General features: G+C 36.4%; 1 protein-coding gene across 2 annotated transcripts in view; it reads right to left on the reverse strand.

Moving 5' to 3' along the window:
* The window catches only part of HDAC8 (histone deacetylase 8), a 239,614-nt gene that overhangs the window by 126,438 nt on the left and 95,603 nt on the right, over nt 1-17,573 (reverse strand). For both annotated transcript variants that reach the window (XM_070365983.1, XM_070365982.1), the window contains exons 8-9: nt 13,772-13,944; nt 11,256-11,350 (exon numbers count right to left, since the gene is read on the reverse strand). In XM_070365983.1, the coding sequence (XP_070222084.1) occupies nt 11,256-11,350; nt 13,772-13,944 (268 nt within the window). The remainder of the gene's footprint in view (nt 1-11,255; nt 11,351-13,771; nt 13,945-17,573) is intronic.

Genomic DNA, 17,573 nt, shown 5'->3' on the forward strand with positions numbered 1-17,573 from the left:
TGAGGGACATGGAAAATGTATCTTCAGTCATACCTGCTATAATCTCTGTAACTATTCTATTTGCTAAATCATTATTTGTTGAAATGTTTATTTATTTGGCTGTGCCAAGTCTTTGTTTCAGCATGCAACATGTGAACTCTTAGTTGTGGCATGTGGGATCTAGTTCCCTGACCAGGGATCAAACCCAGGCCGCATGCACTGGAAGTGTGGAATCTTAGCCACTGCATCACCAGGTAAACCCCTTAGTAAATCATTATTTTGAAATCCCAGAATTTTACTTCCATCTAGATAGAACATAACAAGAATATGGATTGCTGGCATAACAAAGGGAGATTAGAAGACTTGCTTTCTCAAATCCAAGCTATAACATCTATGTTTAAAGATGCTGAAAAAGATGAAACTGCAGTATTGGTAAAAGCTCTGACTCGTGGAAGGAAAACATTTACTTCATAACACATAGGGTGAAATTGTAAGCAATAAATGAAAACATGATTACAATTATCTTTATATATGTCATTAATTTACTTTGTAGTGTCTTATCCACAGAACATTTTCATATAGTTTTAAAATAATTCACTATTTAAGTTGTGGCATCATTTTCAGACCATACATAGCTAAAGGGAAAGAAATTGAGTATTTTAAGTGTACTTAAAGTGTAGAAATGGTGTACCACAAGTGTAGAAATGATGAGTTTATTAAAAACCAAAAATTGTTTGTTAGAACTTTTCAAACTAGAAATGAAAAAGTCACTGGAGCATGTTATGCGTAAATCATTTCACTGCATGGGCTGGAGAAATGCACATAATAGCTTAGAGACCAGTGAAACTTTAGACAGCTGACATTCCTCAGTGCCCCCTGGATGAAAAGTTAGTAAAATAACTCATAGCACTGCCTTTTTTTCTTTCTTTCTTTTTTTTTTTGGAAACAGTGGCAGATTTTATTTTCTTGGGCTCTAAAATCACGCAGACTATAACTGCAGCCATGAAATTAAAAGATGCTTGCCCCTTGGAAGAAAAACTATGACAAACCTAGACAGCATATTAAAAAGCAGAAACATTACTTTGCCTACAAAAGTCCATATAGTCAAAGCTATGGTTTTTCCAGTAGTCATGTATGGATGTGCGAGCTGGACCATAAAGAAGGCTGACCACTGAAGAATTGATGCTTTCAAACTGTGGTGAAATGGCAGAGTAACTTGCTTATTTAAACATTTAGCTCTAAATATGGAGAATTAGTTATTTTTTCCTTTATTTTTTACTGGGTTGCTTATTTTCTTAATACTGCATTTGAGAGTCATTTATGCATTATGGATATAAGTCCTTTTCATTAGGTGTGTTACTTATATTTTATCCCAGTCTGTGGTTTGTTCTTTCATTCTCTTAACATTAATTTCCATTTGTTCATTGCTAGTATATAGACTGGAGAAGGCAATGGCACCCCACTCCAGTACTCTTGCCTGGAAAATCCCATGGACGGAGGCGCCTGGTAGGCTGCAATCCATGGGGTCATGAAGAGTCGGACACGACTGAGCGACTTCACTTTCACTTTTCACTTTCATGCATTGGAGAAGGAAATGGCAACCCACTCCGGTGTTCTTGCCTGGAGAATCCCAGGGACAGGGGAGCCTGGTGGGCTGCCGTTTATGGGGTCACACAGAGTCGGACACGACTGAAGCGACTTAGCAGCAGCAACAGTATATAGACATATAGTTGATTTTTATATGTTGATCTTGTATCCTTCAACTGTGCTAAATCCATCTTTTGATGTAATGTTTTCTTCTTTGTATTGTCTTCTTACATGACACTTCCCCCATAGGTGACATATTTACAATATTGAATCTACACTATTTATATAGTATGTCTCAATTTATTTAGATCTCATATGATTTCTTTCATTAGTTTTCAGTGAAAGACATTATTTTCAGACTGTAAAACAGACAAGACTATAAATGTGGCTGGATTTGCTGTTTTGCTTGTAGTCATATAGTATCAGCACTAATCTTTGAAGAAGACCTTTTTATGTGAATGGTTAGCAACAATCACAAGTGGTGCTAAAATATTAAGAGTGCTGAATAACTTGTTAGGGTTAGAGTTATATGTATTTGTATATTATATGGTTCATCGCAGAGCAACTATATTTGCATAAATATGCAAAAGCAATGGTGGGTAAAACTGCCGAAACCATGGTATATAAATTAAGGCAGTAGTACCAAAGTATACCAGCAGTTATTATATTCTTTATTGCTACATACACACAGCAATACAGACAGTAATGCTGGATCATAGAAAAAAGGGAATTAAAAAAAAATCTGCTTCATTGACTATGTTAAAGCCTTTGACTGTGTGGATTACAACAAATTGTGTAATATTCTTAAAGAGATGGGAATACCAGACCACCTTACCTGCCTCCTAAGAAACCTGTATGCAGGACAATACGCAACAGTTATAGCTGGACATGGAACAATGGACTGGTTCCAAATTGGGAAAGGAGTACATCAAGGCTATATATTGTCACCCTGCTTATTTAACTTACATGCTAAGTACATCATATGAAATGCTGGGGTGGATGAATCACAAGCTGGAATCAAGATTCCTGGCAGAAATATCAACAACCTCAGATATGCAGATGATACCACTTTAAAGGCAGAAAGCAAAAAGGAACTAGAGCCTCTTGATGAAGGTTAAAGAGGAGTGAAAAAGCTGGCTTAAAGTGCAACATTCAAAAAACGAAGATCATGGCATTCAGTCCTATCACTTCATGTCAAATAGATGGCGAAAAAGTGGAAACACTCTCAGATTTCATCTTCTTGGGCTCCAAAATCACTGCGAACAGAGACTGCAGTCATGAAATTAAAAGACGCTTGTTCCTTGGAAGAAAAGCTATGACAAATCTAGACTGTATAAAAAGCAGAGACATCACTCTGCTGACAAAGGTCCGTCTAGTCAAAGCTATGGTTTTTCCAGTAATCATGTACAGATATGAGAGTTGGACCATAAAGAGGGCTGAGCGCTGGAAAATTGATGCTTTCAAAATGTGGTGCTGGAGAAGACTCTTGAGAGTCTCTTGGAAGGAGAATTGCAAGGAGATCAAACCAGTCAATCCTAAAGGAAATCTGTCCTGAATATTCATTGGAAGGACTGATGCTGAAGCTAAAGCTCCAATACTTTGGCCACCTGGTTCAAAGAGCTGACTCACTGGAAAAGACCCTGATGCTAGGATAGATTAGGGCAAGAGGAGAAGGGCACGAAAAAGGATGATATGGTTGGATGGCATCCCTGACTCAATGGACATAAGTTTGAGCAAACTCAGGGAGATAGTGAAGGACAGGTAAGCCTGATGTGCTACAGTTCACGGGGTCACAAAGAGTCAGACATGATTTAGCAACTGAACAACAACATACAGCAAAGAGAAAAAAATCCAGTTTCACTTAAGAATGGCCTTGGTGATGCACTAAAAATTATCACATCCTGATCCTGGATTTTATATTCTGTGTGACAAAATAGGAGGCAAGGAAAAAGTGTTTCTGTTATAAACTATACTATATTGGTTGTCTTGAGGAAAAGTGCATCTGTGATTAAGCTGTGACTTAACTAGCCACTTTTCGTGGAATACCATTTTTGTGTGAAAGAATAACTGATGGAGAAACCATGATTAAATACTTGGATGTTTGGCAGATGTGCTGTGCTTAGTAGCTCAGTCGTGTCTGATTCTTTGTGACCCCATGGACTATAGCCCGTCAGGCTCCTCTGTCCATGGGGATTCTCCAGGCAAGAATACTGGAGTGGTTTGCCATGCTCTCCTCCAGGGGATCTTCCTAACCCAGGGATTGAACCCAGGTCTCCCACAGGTTTGGCAGATACTTTCTCAAAAATGAAGTGAGCCTATCACTTTAGGTTAAATATTAGAAATGACACTATTTGTTGCCAAGGACAATACGTACGTTTTTAAATGAAATTCAGAATTCTGAACATCTTCATTCTGCCAGTATAAGATTGACAGTTTCCTAAAACTTAAGCTTTGTTCCAATGAGATTAGCATTCATAACAGTTAATGTGATTTCTGATACTGCATAAAATTTTTCAATATTTGTAATATTTGTATAACTTACTGAACTGATATTTTCCAAATAATCAATATGAATAAGATTGGTCAAATATTTCTGCAAAGTAGAGGATGACCAATGAATTTTAATGTAACAACACATCAAAAGTTCATTGATAGGTTTTCAGATTCCATACAGAATTCCTTTAAGAAATTGCCATTTGTAGAGTTTTTGTTTAGTTTCAAAGAAGACTATCCATAATGACCTGTAAAGGTTATTAAAATACTCCTCCCTTTTCCATCTACAGATCTATGTGATGCTAGATTTTTCTCCATATACTTTAACAAAAATAATGTCAAAACACATTGAATTTAGAAGCAGGTATGAGAAGTCAGCTGTCATCTGTTATGTGTTACAGAGATGTGCAAAAATGTATAGCATTGGTATTCTTCTCATGAAGTTTCTTCTTCTTTTGGAAAATACAGGTTTTCAAAACTCACAACATGTTATTTGTGCTAATATGCACAGGAATTATTATTTTTATTTTAAATGAATAAATACTTTAAAATTTAAAATATATAGCTGACAGTTTAAGGAATATAAAGCAATGTATCATGGTATTTATAACATATGCAAAAGTAAAATATATGAGTACAATAGCACATGAAAGGAAAAGGGAAAAATGGAAGAAGACTGTCACAGGCTGGTAGACTACGGTAAGTTGAAAATGCATACTGTAAAGCCCAGAGCAACCACAAAAAACTAAAACAAAAAGTTAGGGCTAATAAGCAAATTAAGAAGGTAAATGGAATCCTAAAAAGTACATGTAATTCAAAAGAAGGCAAAATAGAAAACAAGAAATAAAGAACAGAGAGGACTAAAAGAAAACAGAAAGATAGACTTAAACCTGAACATGTAAATAATTTAAAGATAAGTTGTCTAGGCACTCCAACTAAAAGGCAGAGATTGTCAAGCTGGACAAGAAAACCATGACCCAACTATATGCTGTCTAGAAGAAATCCATTGTGAATATAAAGACATAAATAGCTCAAAAGCAGAAGGACAGAAAAAGATATACCATACAATCATGATGAAGCATGACAGAATTAAAATCAGACAATGTAGACTTTAGAACAAGGAATATTACCAGAAATAAAGAGGGTTATTTCATAATAGTAAAGGGGCCAATTTGTTAAGAAGATATAACAACCCTAAGTGTATATACATTTAATAACAAAGCTTCAAAAATAGATACAACCAAAAGAGACACAACTAAAAAGAAAAACAGCAAAATCCAAAAACATGGTTGAGATTTCAACTCTCTCAGTAATTGACAGAACATGCGGACAAAAAATCAGTAAGGATGTAGAAGACAATACTCTCAACCAATCTGACCTAATTGATAATGATAGAAAATGCTACCCAGCAACATCAAAATATACATTCATCACAAACTGCATGACACATTCACCAATATAGATCATATGCTGGACTGTAAAACAAACTGCAATAAATATAAAAGAACTGCAATTATGTAAAGTATGTTCTTTAAGCAGAAAAACATTAAAGTTAATATAAATATAACAATATCTGGAAAGTCCTCAAATATTGGAAATTAATTTTTAAAAATAGACACATAAATAACCCATTGGTCAAAGAAGAAAATTAGAAACTATTTTGAACCAAATGAAGAGATGATATCAAAATTTGTGGGATGCAGCTAAAACAGTGCTTAGATGTAAACTTGCAGCATAAAATACTTATATTAAGAAAGAAGAAAGGCTTGAAATCAATGAACTAAGCTTCTACTGTAAGAAACTAGAACAAGAACTAAAAAGCAATACAAATAAGTATTAATAGAAAGAAGGACATAACAAAGAAATGAGCAGAACTAATGAAATATTAAAGAGAAAAATAAAGTCAATGAAATTAAAAGCTTCTTCTTTTAAGAAAATACACTTCAGTAAATCTATTAAACCACTAGCTAAAATGATCAAGAAAAATGGGGAAAAAATTAGCAATGCTAAAAATGAAAGAAGGGACATCACTATAGCTCTTATAGATTTAAAAGAACAATAAAGCACAATTATGAGTGAATAAGCAAATTCCTTGAAGATCAATTATCAAAAGAAGAAATAGAAAATTTGACTAGCCATACAACTATTAAATAGAATTCATAATTAAAAACTTTCCCACAAATAAAACTAGGTTCAAATGTTTTCACTGATAAATTCTATCAAACTTTTAAGTAAGACATAGTATCAATTTTATATACTCAGAAAACAGAGGACTTGGGAATACTTCTCATGTCATTTAATAAGATCAGCATGGCCCTGATATCAAAAACAAAGACATTACAACAACAAAAAAACAGATCAACATTCCTTGTCAACACAGACCAAAAATCCTTGACAAAACTTCAACAAACTGAATTCAGCAATATATAAAAAGGATAATATACTATGACAAAGTAGGGTTTATCTAAGGAATGCTAGCTTAGTTTAACATTAAAAAAAGCAACAATTAATGCAATTTACTGTGTTAACAGAATAAGAGGACACCATATGAAGAAAAAGCACCTGACAAAAACCAACACTCATTTGTGAGAAAAATTCTCAGTTAATTAGGAAGAGAAGGGAACTTTCAATCTAATAGAAGATATTAAAAAAAAAAAATCCCTACCACTAACTTCACACTTCATAGTGAAAGATAAGTGCTTTCCCCAAATAAGCAGGAACAGACAAAGATGTTCATTCTTACCATTCTATTCAACATTTCATTGGAGGTCCCAACCAGTGTAATAAAGCAAGATAAAAAAATAAAAGGCATGAAGATCGTAAAGGAATAAGTAAAAATCTCTTTAGTCACAGATGACATGTTTGTATACATGGAACATGAGAAGCAATCTACAAAAAATACTAGAGCTAATGTTTCAGCAATGTTACATTATTCAAGATAAATATAAAAAATCAATTGCATTTGTATTTCTATATTCTAGCAACAAACAATTGGAAATTGAAATGAAAATATCATTTATAACAAGTTATATTATATATATATATATATAATATCAAAGTCACAAAAATACTTAGGAATAAATTTAACACAATTCAATTGTAAGATCTGTTTACTGAAAAGTATGCATTAAAATTTGAAATTAAAGACATAGGTAAGTGGGAATAGCAAATCCATGGATTGAAAGAGTAAATATTGTTAAGATATTATGTCTCCTCTATTTTATATTAGTAATACATACTTTTATACAAATCCACTTAATTCTTTTCAGTGACTATATGTATTCCTTGAGTTATGCCTCATTTGAATGAAGCGTAACTTGTCTAACCAGTCCATCAAAAAAAGTTTGGTTAAGTAAGTATTTTTTGTTCACTAAATTTTGTTCATAAATCTACTTTATGATTCAAATATGTAAACATACCTGATATACATATATATATATATGAATATAACTGTCTATAATATAACTGTCTTAATCTGGCCTAGATCATAGGATCCAAATTGTATTATTGGCTTACACAACATTCTTATATATAATAGTTCATAACCTTATTACATGTAGTGGGTGATTTGCTAAATTAGCCATGAACTGGACTTTTTATGGGATCCCATGTCATCTTTGGGCTTTCTCTATGGTAGAAATACTTGGGCCAGTCATATGGGCAGGGTCCATTCTTCTCATTTTTTCCCAGCTGGGCCCAACTCTTCTTCCAGCTGAGATTGCCTCTTTATTCCATGCCTGGCTGGCCAACCTGGCACTGCAATTCTTGGGCTGGAACTGGTCCCTTGATCAGTGACTTTGGGCATGGCCGATTTGGTATCTCATGAGGGTTATGACTGAAATTTCACTGCTAATCACTTCTAATATGTACCTTCCCAACTCTCTTCATTGGTGATATAGTGTTTTCCCATAGATACATCTATTTCCTACTGGGATATCTGGTACTTCTTGCAAAATGGGTAGTTGCTACTGGGGTTAAATAGTTACCAGAAAAAGGCTAGATTATGCTTCCAATTCTTCCATCTTAAAAATATGTTTTCCAGTATGGATGTTCAGACGCTTATTATTCAAACATTGATTCAATTGTTTATTCAATGAATACCAAGTTGCTGGGTGTTAACACTCTTATGAGCACTGAAAGGGAATACAGACAACCAAAACCACAGATGACCAAATGAATGGTACAGACTTGAGTGTTATAGGAGTATCCTTGAACCTCTTAACAAGTTTGACTTTTTTTTAGCTCTCTCCCTTTTGCAATCTATCTTCCATACTCTACCAAGTAAGTTTTCTAAAAACCGAGGCTCATTTGTTTTCACAGAAAAAAAAAAAAAAAAAAGTGTAAGCTCTTTAGTGCATCATTCAAGGCTCCTCACACTCTGGCTCCAATTTCCATTCAAGCCTTAATCATTCCCACTCTCTCTTATAAACCCTATGTTCTACTACTATATCAAACTTCTCCCTGGTCCCATGAAGCACCAGGTCCTTTCCAATTTCTATTCCTTCTGCTCATAATGCCTTTCCATCTTCTTCACCTGGCAAACTCCCAATCAACCTTCAATAGTCAGTTAAAAGTCTTGGTGAAACATTTCCTCTATGCTCCTCATCTATCCTGGGTTGAACATATTGTTCTGTTCTATTAGACAATGAGAGTTTTGAGGACATTGAGTTTATCTTGTTGATCTCTGTAGTCCTGAATCCAGATTTGAATAGGGCCTGGCAAAGTAGTATGGGCCCAATGAATTTTTGGTAAATGAATGAACGAACAAATGAATGTGAAGGAAAAGCTCAAAGGGCCTTGGTATATTTAGGTAAGGGCTTTTTAAAAGCATAGGACTTTAAGCTGGACTGAAGAAGACCGTACAGAGGTAGGAAAAGGGCATCTGGAGGAGGAGGATTATTATCCTAGGAGACAGAAGAACAAAAGCCTGAGACTGAGAGGGAAGACGCTGAGGGTGTTAGCCAGCAGACTGCAGCTGCCTGCTGCACTGTCCTGACCTTTTCACTGATTAGATTTCTCAATTACATTTTCAGCTCATGGAAGGCAGGGTGTTTTGTTCACTCCTTTGTATCCCCTTTATATTTGACGCACATCTCCATAGCCATTGTTCCTACAGTCTTGTGGTTCTTATTTTGTCTTGTAATATAATTATTTGTGTATTTACATATCTCCCCAGTACTCACACTCCCCTTTATCTCAGGCTGTTTGAGATAGGGGATGAGGTCTTAGTGTCTTTGTCTCTTTCAAGACACCTAGCATAGTGCCTGGCACACAACGGGTGGTCAGTAAAAAAACGGGTAGTTTTTTTGAGCTACCATTTGTTGATCTGATTATAGAGGACTAAAAGGATATTTCTGTGCAACTGTGTATTGTGGCAGAAAACTTATATATGCCTTTATACTGTGTGGGCTTTTTTTGGGCAATTTTCGTTAAAATGTTATCTTATTGTACCTGGAAGACTGTCATTTCAATTTTCTTCTTTGTTCCCTCTTGGATGACTCACATCTCTTATACCAGAAGGATATGACAGAAGGGATTTGAAAGAGTTTGGACAAATTTATGAATGACAGTCATAAACATCTGGATATAAGAAGTTGTTAGGCGCATACAAACAGGAAGGAGAAAACTTGCATTTCAGAAATGCCTATTTTGAGCCAAGAACTGTGTTAAGCACTTGACATACATTATATCTCATTTAATCTGGCAGACTATATCAGTATAAAGATAGGACATGTCTATCTAGAAGGCCAAGTCCACTTTCAGCCAGGCATCTCCTAGGTACCAGAGGCAGTATTCATCTTCAGTAAAATTTTATCAACCTTTAAAGATAGGTGGATCTATAGATTTGCATTTTTTCCTGGGAACAGGACACTCATTCTCAATTCAGGCTTCTACAGCTTAAAACTTTGTTTTTTGACATAACTTGATCAGTTTTTAAAGTCTCAGTGCTTTAAATTACAATGCAATCTGAGATACTCCTACAGCAATAACAGAGATTACACTTGTTCACAAATGTAATTTGTTCACTTACCTTTATACTTCATAAAGCTTCCAAATACAGAATAAAGTTAAGTCAAATAACGAAAAGAGACTTCTATTAACCCTGACACCAGTAAATTGTCTCAAATTATAGTGTGCCTTTTATTTGTATTCTAGACACATTGAGTCGTTTTTCTGAGATACGTATTATACCTTATCTATGGGTAGAAGAAAATTGGGAGGGAATTAGTTTAACTTGTTTCTAATTTTTAAAGACATAATAGTAACTAAAAAAGCATCATGCTCCCAAGTATACAGCTTCTGCATTGAGTAAGAATCAAAATGCTATAACCCAAGTACCATCTAGACTCCTTGGGCAATGCCTTGAGAAGGTGGGGTGGCAGCCATTGATTCATTATTGTAAGTCAGAGTCCAAAGCCTGCAGCTACACATCCTGATCTGTGATAACACGTTTCTCACCAGGTGATGGAGTGGGTGGGAAGCAAAGGGGTATACTTTCAGATAAAGGGATCAGCACACTCACAGTTCTCAGAGAACTTTCTATTACATACACCTCTTTTGAGAAAACTAGAACAGACATCTGTGCTTGGAAAACATAAAGTCCATCTCATATGACTAAAGAAAATGGCAAAAGTTTAAATGACATGTTTCATATTTTGGATGGCTCTACCCCAAATTTTGTGTGCCACTAATTGTCAAAAAAATACCAGACCTGTCTTGGTAATGGTTATGTGTGTGTATTTTTAAATTTTACATCAGCCAAAGAAAAGTGAGGGATCAGGACTACCACCAAAAAACAGAGGTGCGACATACTGCCTATAGGACATTTTAAAGATAGAGGAGAACCCAGTTTCTATATTTAAAAAAAATTACCTCTTCTGTTTTGAGACTAGAGGATGAAAATATACACATATTCCAAAGATTTCTTTGTATGAACAGGTGACCCCTTCCCACAGTCTCTGTAATTAATTGAGAAATTAAAGTTGGTTGGCCTTTGAGATCTCTTATTAAAAAAAAAGGCAGAAGGTCTTGGATATTTTGGAACAAGAGCCCACTATTCTGCCAAGACAGTGTGTTATTGTTATTGGAGTGTCTCTCAACAAAACAGTATTGAGTGGTGAGGACGTGATTTTGATTAGGTGGAATGACTCAGCTCTTCCCCTTAAAGAAGAGAGGACTGTCAGAGCCTTACTTACCTCATGATCTGGGATCTCAGAGGATAGTGTTTTCCCTAGGATGACCCCGGTCAAGTATGTCCAGCATCGAGCCGTGTTGGCAAGGTTATAGCCTCCTGTCTCCATCAAGAATTGTGAAGTTAGGAAAGAATAGTCACAAAACAGCAGGAGAGGAAAGGGGGGTAAGGAAGGAGAGAAAAATGTTTTAATAAAAGGGCTAAAAAGATAATTCTAACTTGCAAGATTATACCTATGCATCTTTAATGATATTTTTGAACCACTTAGTAGGCAGACTTAAGCGAACCAATCAGGCCATGCACAGTGTGGAACCGGGAAGTCCAAAGCCTACAAAGATCCAAAGATTCTCATCTCTGAATGAATATGCTCCAGAGGACTCCAAGCTCCTCAATTCCACCAAGAAACCTGGATCTTTTGAGATGACCTACTCAAAGCAAAGGTTTCTGTGATGAATTTTGCAACAATTCTATAAAATGACTGCTAGATGTGATTTGTATATTAAACCTATTGGCAGATACAGCCCTGGAAACCTCCAGGAAAGAGAAAAGGAAAATGCTGACAGAAATAGACTTCCTTCTTTTCATATCAGCATTCCTTTTCTCCACAAAACACAGGCATAGTGGCAGAGATCAAAGAGAATAAGATGAGGAAGGGAACTATTGATTGACACTCTGACCCACCTCGTCAGGTCCTGTCACAGTCACCCAGCAGCCATATTATACTGGCTAATAATCAGCATATTTTTGTGCTGAATAGATGTGTTCTGCCATGCAAGGGCTAGAACATTGGCCTTTAGCTAAATTCCAAGAGTGTAAGGATAAAATGGAACAATTTCCTAACCTCAGAGGGTTCTGCGGGAAATAGAATCTGGTCTATTTTAGGTAGGGAGACCATATCATTTATCACCCACAATTTATCACCCACAATAGTACATTTTTAAGAGTAAAAAGGGACACTATTAATAATTATACTGGAATAACGTGTATAAATTGAGACATATGGCCACCCTTTTCTTAAGCCTTTCTATTCCATGTAAGGTCAGGGATGCTGGGGCTTCTGCAATGTATCTTTTTGGCTTCATTGGAGTCCACTGAAATTTGGGGATGTGGCCCTCTCTGCCAATTGTCTATGTGATATTGGGGGTTGAGAATTTAAGTGAAATAATACTGGTATTCCTTTAAACACTCCCAACATGGAAAATCTGAATTTATCAGATCAGCTTATTGGGTATGATTATTTGATTTCAAAAGGAATCCCCACAGGTTTTAGGTAGCAAGTTCTCTCTGGCATACAATATAATTTGCAAGAATTCCCACTTATGCACTGGTATTTTCAGGAATACACATATTGCATAAGAAGAGTTATATATTCTAAAGCCAATACTTGGGGCTGAGAAAGCAAAGAGGCTTTGAAAGTTCTAAAGTAAAGGCTGTAGCCTCAAACAAAAGTAGAATTCACACATCTGTATTTTGCGGAAAGGGCTTTTTTTTCTTCCCTCTGGGCCTACCTGTATCATAAACACTCTTTAGTGCTGTCAAGGAAAGTAATATGTCCATAGTACTTATCAATGTTATCTTTTCCCTGAGTTGAAGTTAATACATTTCTTGCCAGCTTTTCAGAAGAGGTTGTTTCTTATAAGCACCTTCAATTTCAATCTCTCTAGGGTTTGAGGCTGCCAAAAGACCATGCTTGTGTATTTGTGTTGAATTCTCACTCATTTTCGTAAGGCCTCCCCACAATCTCCTTTAATTTGGTTTTTACAACAGGTTGACAAACAACAAACTATTAGCACTTCCATACTACACTTTAAACTCAATCTGCTTGACCATGTTATTTTAACACACTAATCTATTCATTTAACAAAATAAAGATTGTGCCAGATAGAAGATTCTACACAAAGCACCATCAAAGGTAGCTCAGGTTTGTGTAAATGCTTCTATTGAATAGACCCAGCTTTCTGTTGGTTAAGTACTACAAAATATAAGTATACTTTGAAGGTAAGAATGCCCAAGAGATGCTTTACATCTCTCAAATCCATGCTTTTTTAGTGGGAAAGAAGTTGTTCTTGAATTCAACTTAGATATTCAATTAATTCATGTGTTTATTACTTGTATGTGAGTAGGGTTAGAATTTTAGTGGTATCTTTCCAAAAGATAATGATTAGAACTGGGAATCAAAGGTGATCCTGAGAGAAGATGGATCAAAGTCCACTGGGCTCAACATCCTCTATTTTAAATAAGGTTTGATGTCACCTTTAACCAAAGCACCTTTGCTTCAGGAATGGAAACTTAGACTTCAGAGTGCCAAGGAATCAATGCACATGCCAGGCTGAGGAGAAATGTGTCAGAGTACTTCCTTATGCTGAACCATGAAGGTGGCAGAATTCATTGACTCAGGCTTGTGGACCACGGGCAGCCTGGTATTATCTAATCTAAGAAAGCCAAGTTTCCCTCAGTGTCAATGGACAAAATATGGCAAAAGGTCAACAAATTCTCCTGGTGACCTTCCTTTGTACTTACCTCCTCCCAAGATGAGCGTTGCCAACTCCCACTGAAGGATGTACTTAAGACATTTGCCAATTCCCACTGGAGTCATGTTAAAGGAGCACATGGGATCCCCAGCTATTGTATCAGCTCCCAGCTGTAAGACCACTGCTTTGGGATTAAAGGCTATGTACACTTCCTTTAGTACACTGTGGAAAAGAAATAGTAGATAAAATGTCAGAAAAAGATAGGTCTGTTTGGTCTAAGGTTGGTCGTGAGGGTAGTTGGAGGTATAGCTGAATCAGCAAATAGTGAAAGGAAAAAACCCAACTTGTCAACTCATCAAACTTTCCATCTAAAAGGGGTAAATCAGACTTCGTGTAAATTATACCTCAATAAACCTGACATACTAAAAATTTCCCCCCACCTCCATCCTCACCAAGGACCAAATTTACTTTTCTATTTTAGAACTCAGATTTCCTTTAAATATCCATTGTAATTTAATTTCAACAGCCACAGGACATAGTGCACACATTTACGCTATTTTCAATCTGTGAAAATAGGACAATATACTGAATGAATGATTATTTCTGATAATTTAAGATTTTAAAACACTTGGAGTTTATCACCTACTTATCAATGAGGGCTGGTGAAGAGAATTAAACTCTTTCTGAAAGCATAGATGTTATCAGCTTACTTTTTATTAGGCTAAAGGACTTCTGGGTTATGAAATACAATCCCCCCTCCAATTTGTATGTAACCAGAGTATTATAGGGAAGGAAACTGGAACAACTGATCCAAAACTATAAATCTGAAAGCACTCCAAAGAACAAACTGTAGTGGGTAAAATGAACATAATTTTGGGTAGAATCATTCAATGCTATCAAATCAACCTAACAGCTTTTTTGGTTTTTTTTGACAGAAGCCTTAGAGATGAAAAGGAAATTATCCCTGTGACAGATGACCTTAGTCAGGCTTCTAGCATTATCATTAATTGAATGTTGACAATGTCCAGAATGCATTCCTAGGAGTTATAAGGTCCCTGTTCTCAAGGGGCTTACAATCTAGCTCCTAGACAAATGCCAGTCCTCGAGGGCTTGAGTACCTCTTACAGAGACGTACAAACAAGTGCAAATTAACATACTTCAGAGTTGAGAAAATGCAGAGTCAAAAAGTGATAAAAATGTTGCAGTTAATGACCCCTTCATAATCAACATGTCAAATTATACCAGTGGAGTAAAAACAGAAAAATCCCAGATTCTTCTGAAACTGCAAAAAGAATGCAGGGATATGAAATGCTGTCCTCCAAAATTCATATGTAACCAGGGCATTGAAAACTAATGAAAACTGCTCAGCTACAGAGGCATTCTTTGACTCAAAAGACCAGTTTGTTTTGATTTCTCATCTACGTAGACAAATATTCAGTGATTGTGGAGATATAAGAATATTATAAAATTTATGACATATGATCCTTAATACAGAAATACTCGGGCCTATTCCCTCTTTCATGTGCTTATCTCCTGAGTGCAGAGGGAAGATAAGCCACCTGAATAGTTAGCCAACATTTGTTGAGCAGCTACACATACAGAGCACCCTATTAGCTGCTGCCAGGAGATACAGAGGGAGGCATGATTTCTGTTTTAAAAGGGTTTATAGCTTGATGGGGAGGATGGGGAGGCAAGCAAGACTAATGCTTTTTTTCATTTCATGCATTCCCTCATTTTGCACACATTTACTGAGTGCCCTCTGTGTATCTAGTATGTAACTGTACCAGATGCTTCAGGAAAATAAAAAGATGAATATGACACAGTTCTTATCTTCATGTAGCTCAGAGCAGAGGGGGAACTTGGACCATGTTAATAAATAACTAAAACACAACGAATAAAGAAGTATCAGAGATGGCACAGAGCAGGAGGTAGAGTAACTCTTGTGAGGTCTTACAAGAGGAGAAGATATACAATGAGCCACCTATCAAAATGGCTAAAATGAAAAACAGTGAAAATATCTATTGCTGGTGAAGATGTGGAGAAACTCGGTCACTCATACCTTTTGGGTGGGAATGTAAAATGGTATAGCCACTCTGGAAAATAGTTTGGCAGTTCCTGTCAAAACTAAAAATGGACTTGGGGACTTCCCTGGTGGTGCAGTGGATAAGAATCTGCCTGCCAATGCAGGGGACATGGGTTTGACCTCTGATCCAGGAATGAGAAGATTTCACATGCTGCGGAGCAACTAAGTCTGCAAACTGCAACTATGGAGTCTGTGTGTCACAACTGCTGAAGCCCAAGTGCCCTGCAGCTGCACACTGCAACGACTGCGCCTGCGTGCTGCAACCAGTCTCTGCATCTAGAGCCTGCAGTCTGCAATGAGAGAACCCAGTGAGAAGCCCACGCACCACAAGAAGAGTAGCATCTGCTCGCCACAACTGAAGAAAGCCTGCATGCAGCAACGAAGTATAACAAGATATATAAAAACATAAAATGGCCTTGCCATACAATCTAAAAATTGCACTCTTGGGCATTTATTCTAGAGAAATTAAGACATTTTCATATAAGAATTTGTACCGGAATGTTCATAGCAGCTTTATTTTTAACTACCCAAACTGGAAACAACTCAAATGTACTTCAGCCAGTGAATGGTGAAACAAACTGTGGTACACTCACAGCACTGGAATATTGTTAATCAATAAAAAGAAATTCTTGATACGTACAAAAAACATGGATGGATCTCAAGGGAATGATGCTTGGTGAATAAGACCAATCTCAAAATCTGTATAGCACGATTCCACTTATATACCATTGGTGAAACAACAGTTAGAGAGATGAAGAGATTAGTGGTTGCCAGGAGTTAGGGATGAATGTGGCTATAAAAGGGTAGCATGAGAGCCTTGTGGTGATGGCACAGTTCTATACCTTGATTGTGCTAGTGGTTGTGGTTATGCAAAGCTACATGATAAAATCCCAGAGAGCTACACACACACACACAAATACATGTATAACTGGTTAAGACTTAATATGCTGTATAGATTGTACCAATGTCAACTTCTTGATTTTGATGTTATACTATAATTGTGCAAGATGGCAACATTGGAGGAGGCAGGAGGAAGAGTACACGGGACTCATCTATACATTTTGTTACAACTTCCTATGAATCTATGATTATCTTGAAATAAGTAAAAAAAAAAAAAAAGACTAGGAAATATTTACAGGCACATGGGGTGAAGGTAGGGGAAGGAAGCAGGGAGGTTGTGGGGATTATGGGTAAGGGACTAGGTTTAGAGGAGGAACTGCATGAAGGCTTGGATCAAGGAGTGGTGGAAGTGAGGCTGTTGAGGCAAACATGACTTAGGGCACAAAGGGCCAGATAGACCAGGCAGGCTAATGTTTGGATTTTTACTTAAAGGCTATGAAATGTCTCTAAATTGTACCAATATTTTTCTTAGATCAGTCTCCCAAGGCAATAGAAATAAAAGCAAAAATAAACAAATGGAACTGAGACAAACTTATAAGCTTTTGCATAGCAAAGGAAACCGTAAGCAAAACGAATACGACCTACAGAATGGGAGAAAATATTTGCAAGTTACGGACTGACAAGGGCTTAATTTTCAAAATACACAAATAGCTCATACAATTCAATAATAACAACAAAAAAATCAACCCAATCAAAAAATAGGCAGAAGACCCAAATACACATTTTTCCAAAGACATACAGATGGCCAATAGGCATGTAAAAAGATGCTCAGCATCACTAATTATAAGATAAATGCAAATCAAAACTACTTCACGCTGGTCAGAACGGCCATCATTAAAAAGTCTACAAATTAAAAAAAAAGTCTACA

The sequence above is a fragment of the Bos mutus genome, chromosome X (assembly GCF_027580195.1).
Source record: "Bos mutus isolate GX-2022 chromosome X, NWIPB_WYAK_1.1, whole genome shotgun sequence".
Lineage (NCBI taxonomy): Eukaryota > Metazoa > Chordata > Mammalia > Artiodactyla > Bovidae > Bos > Bos mutus.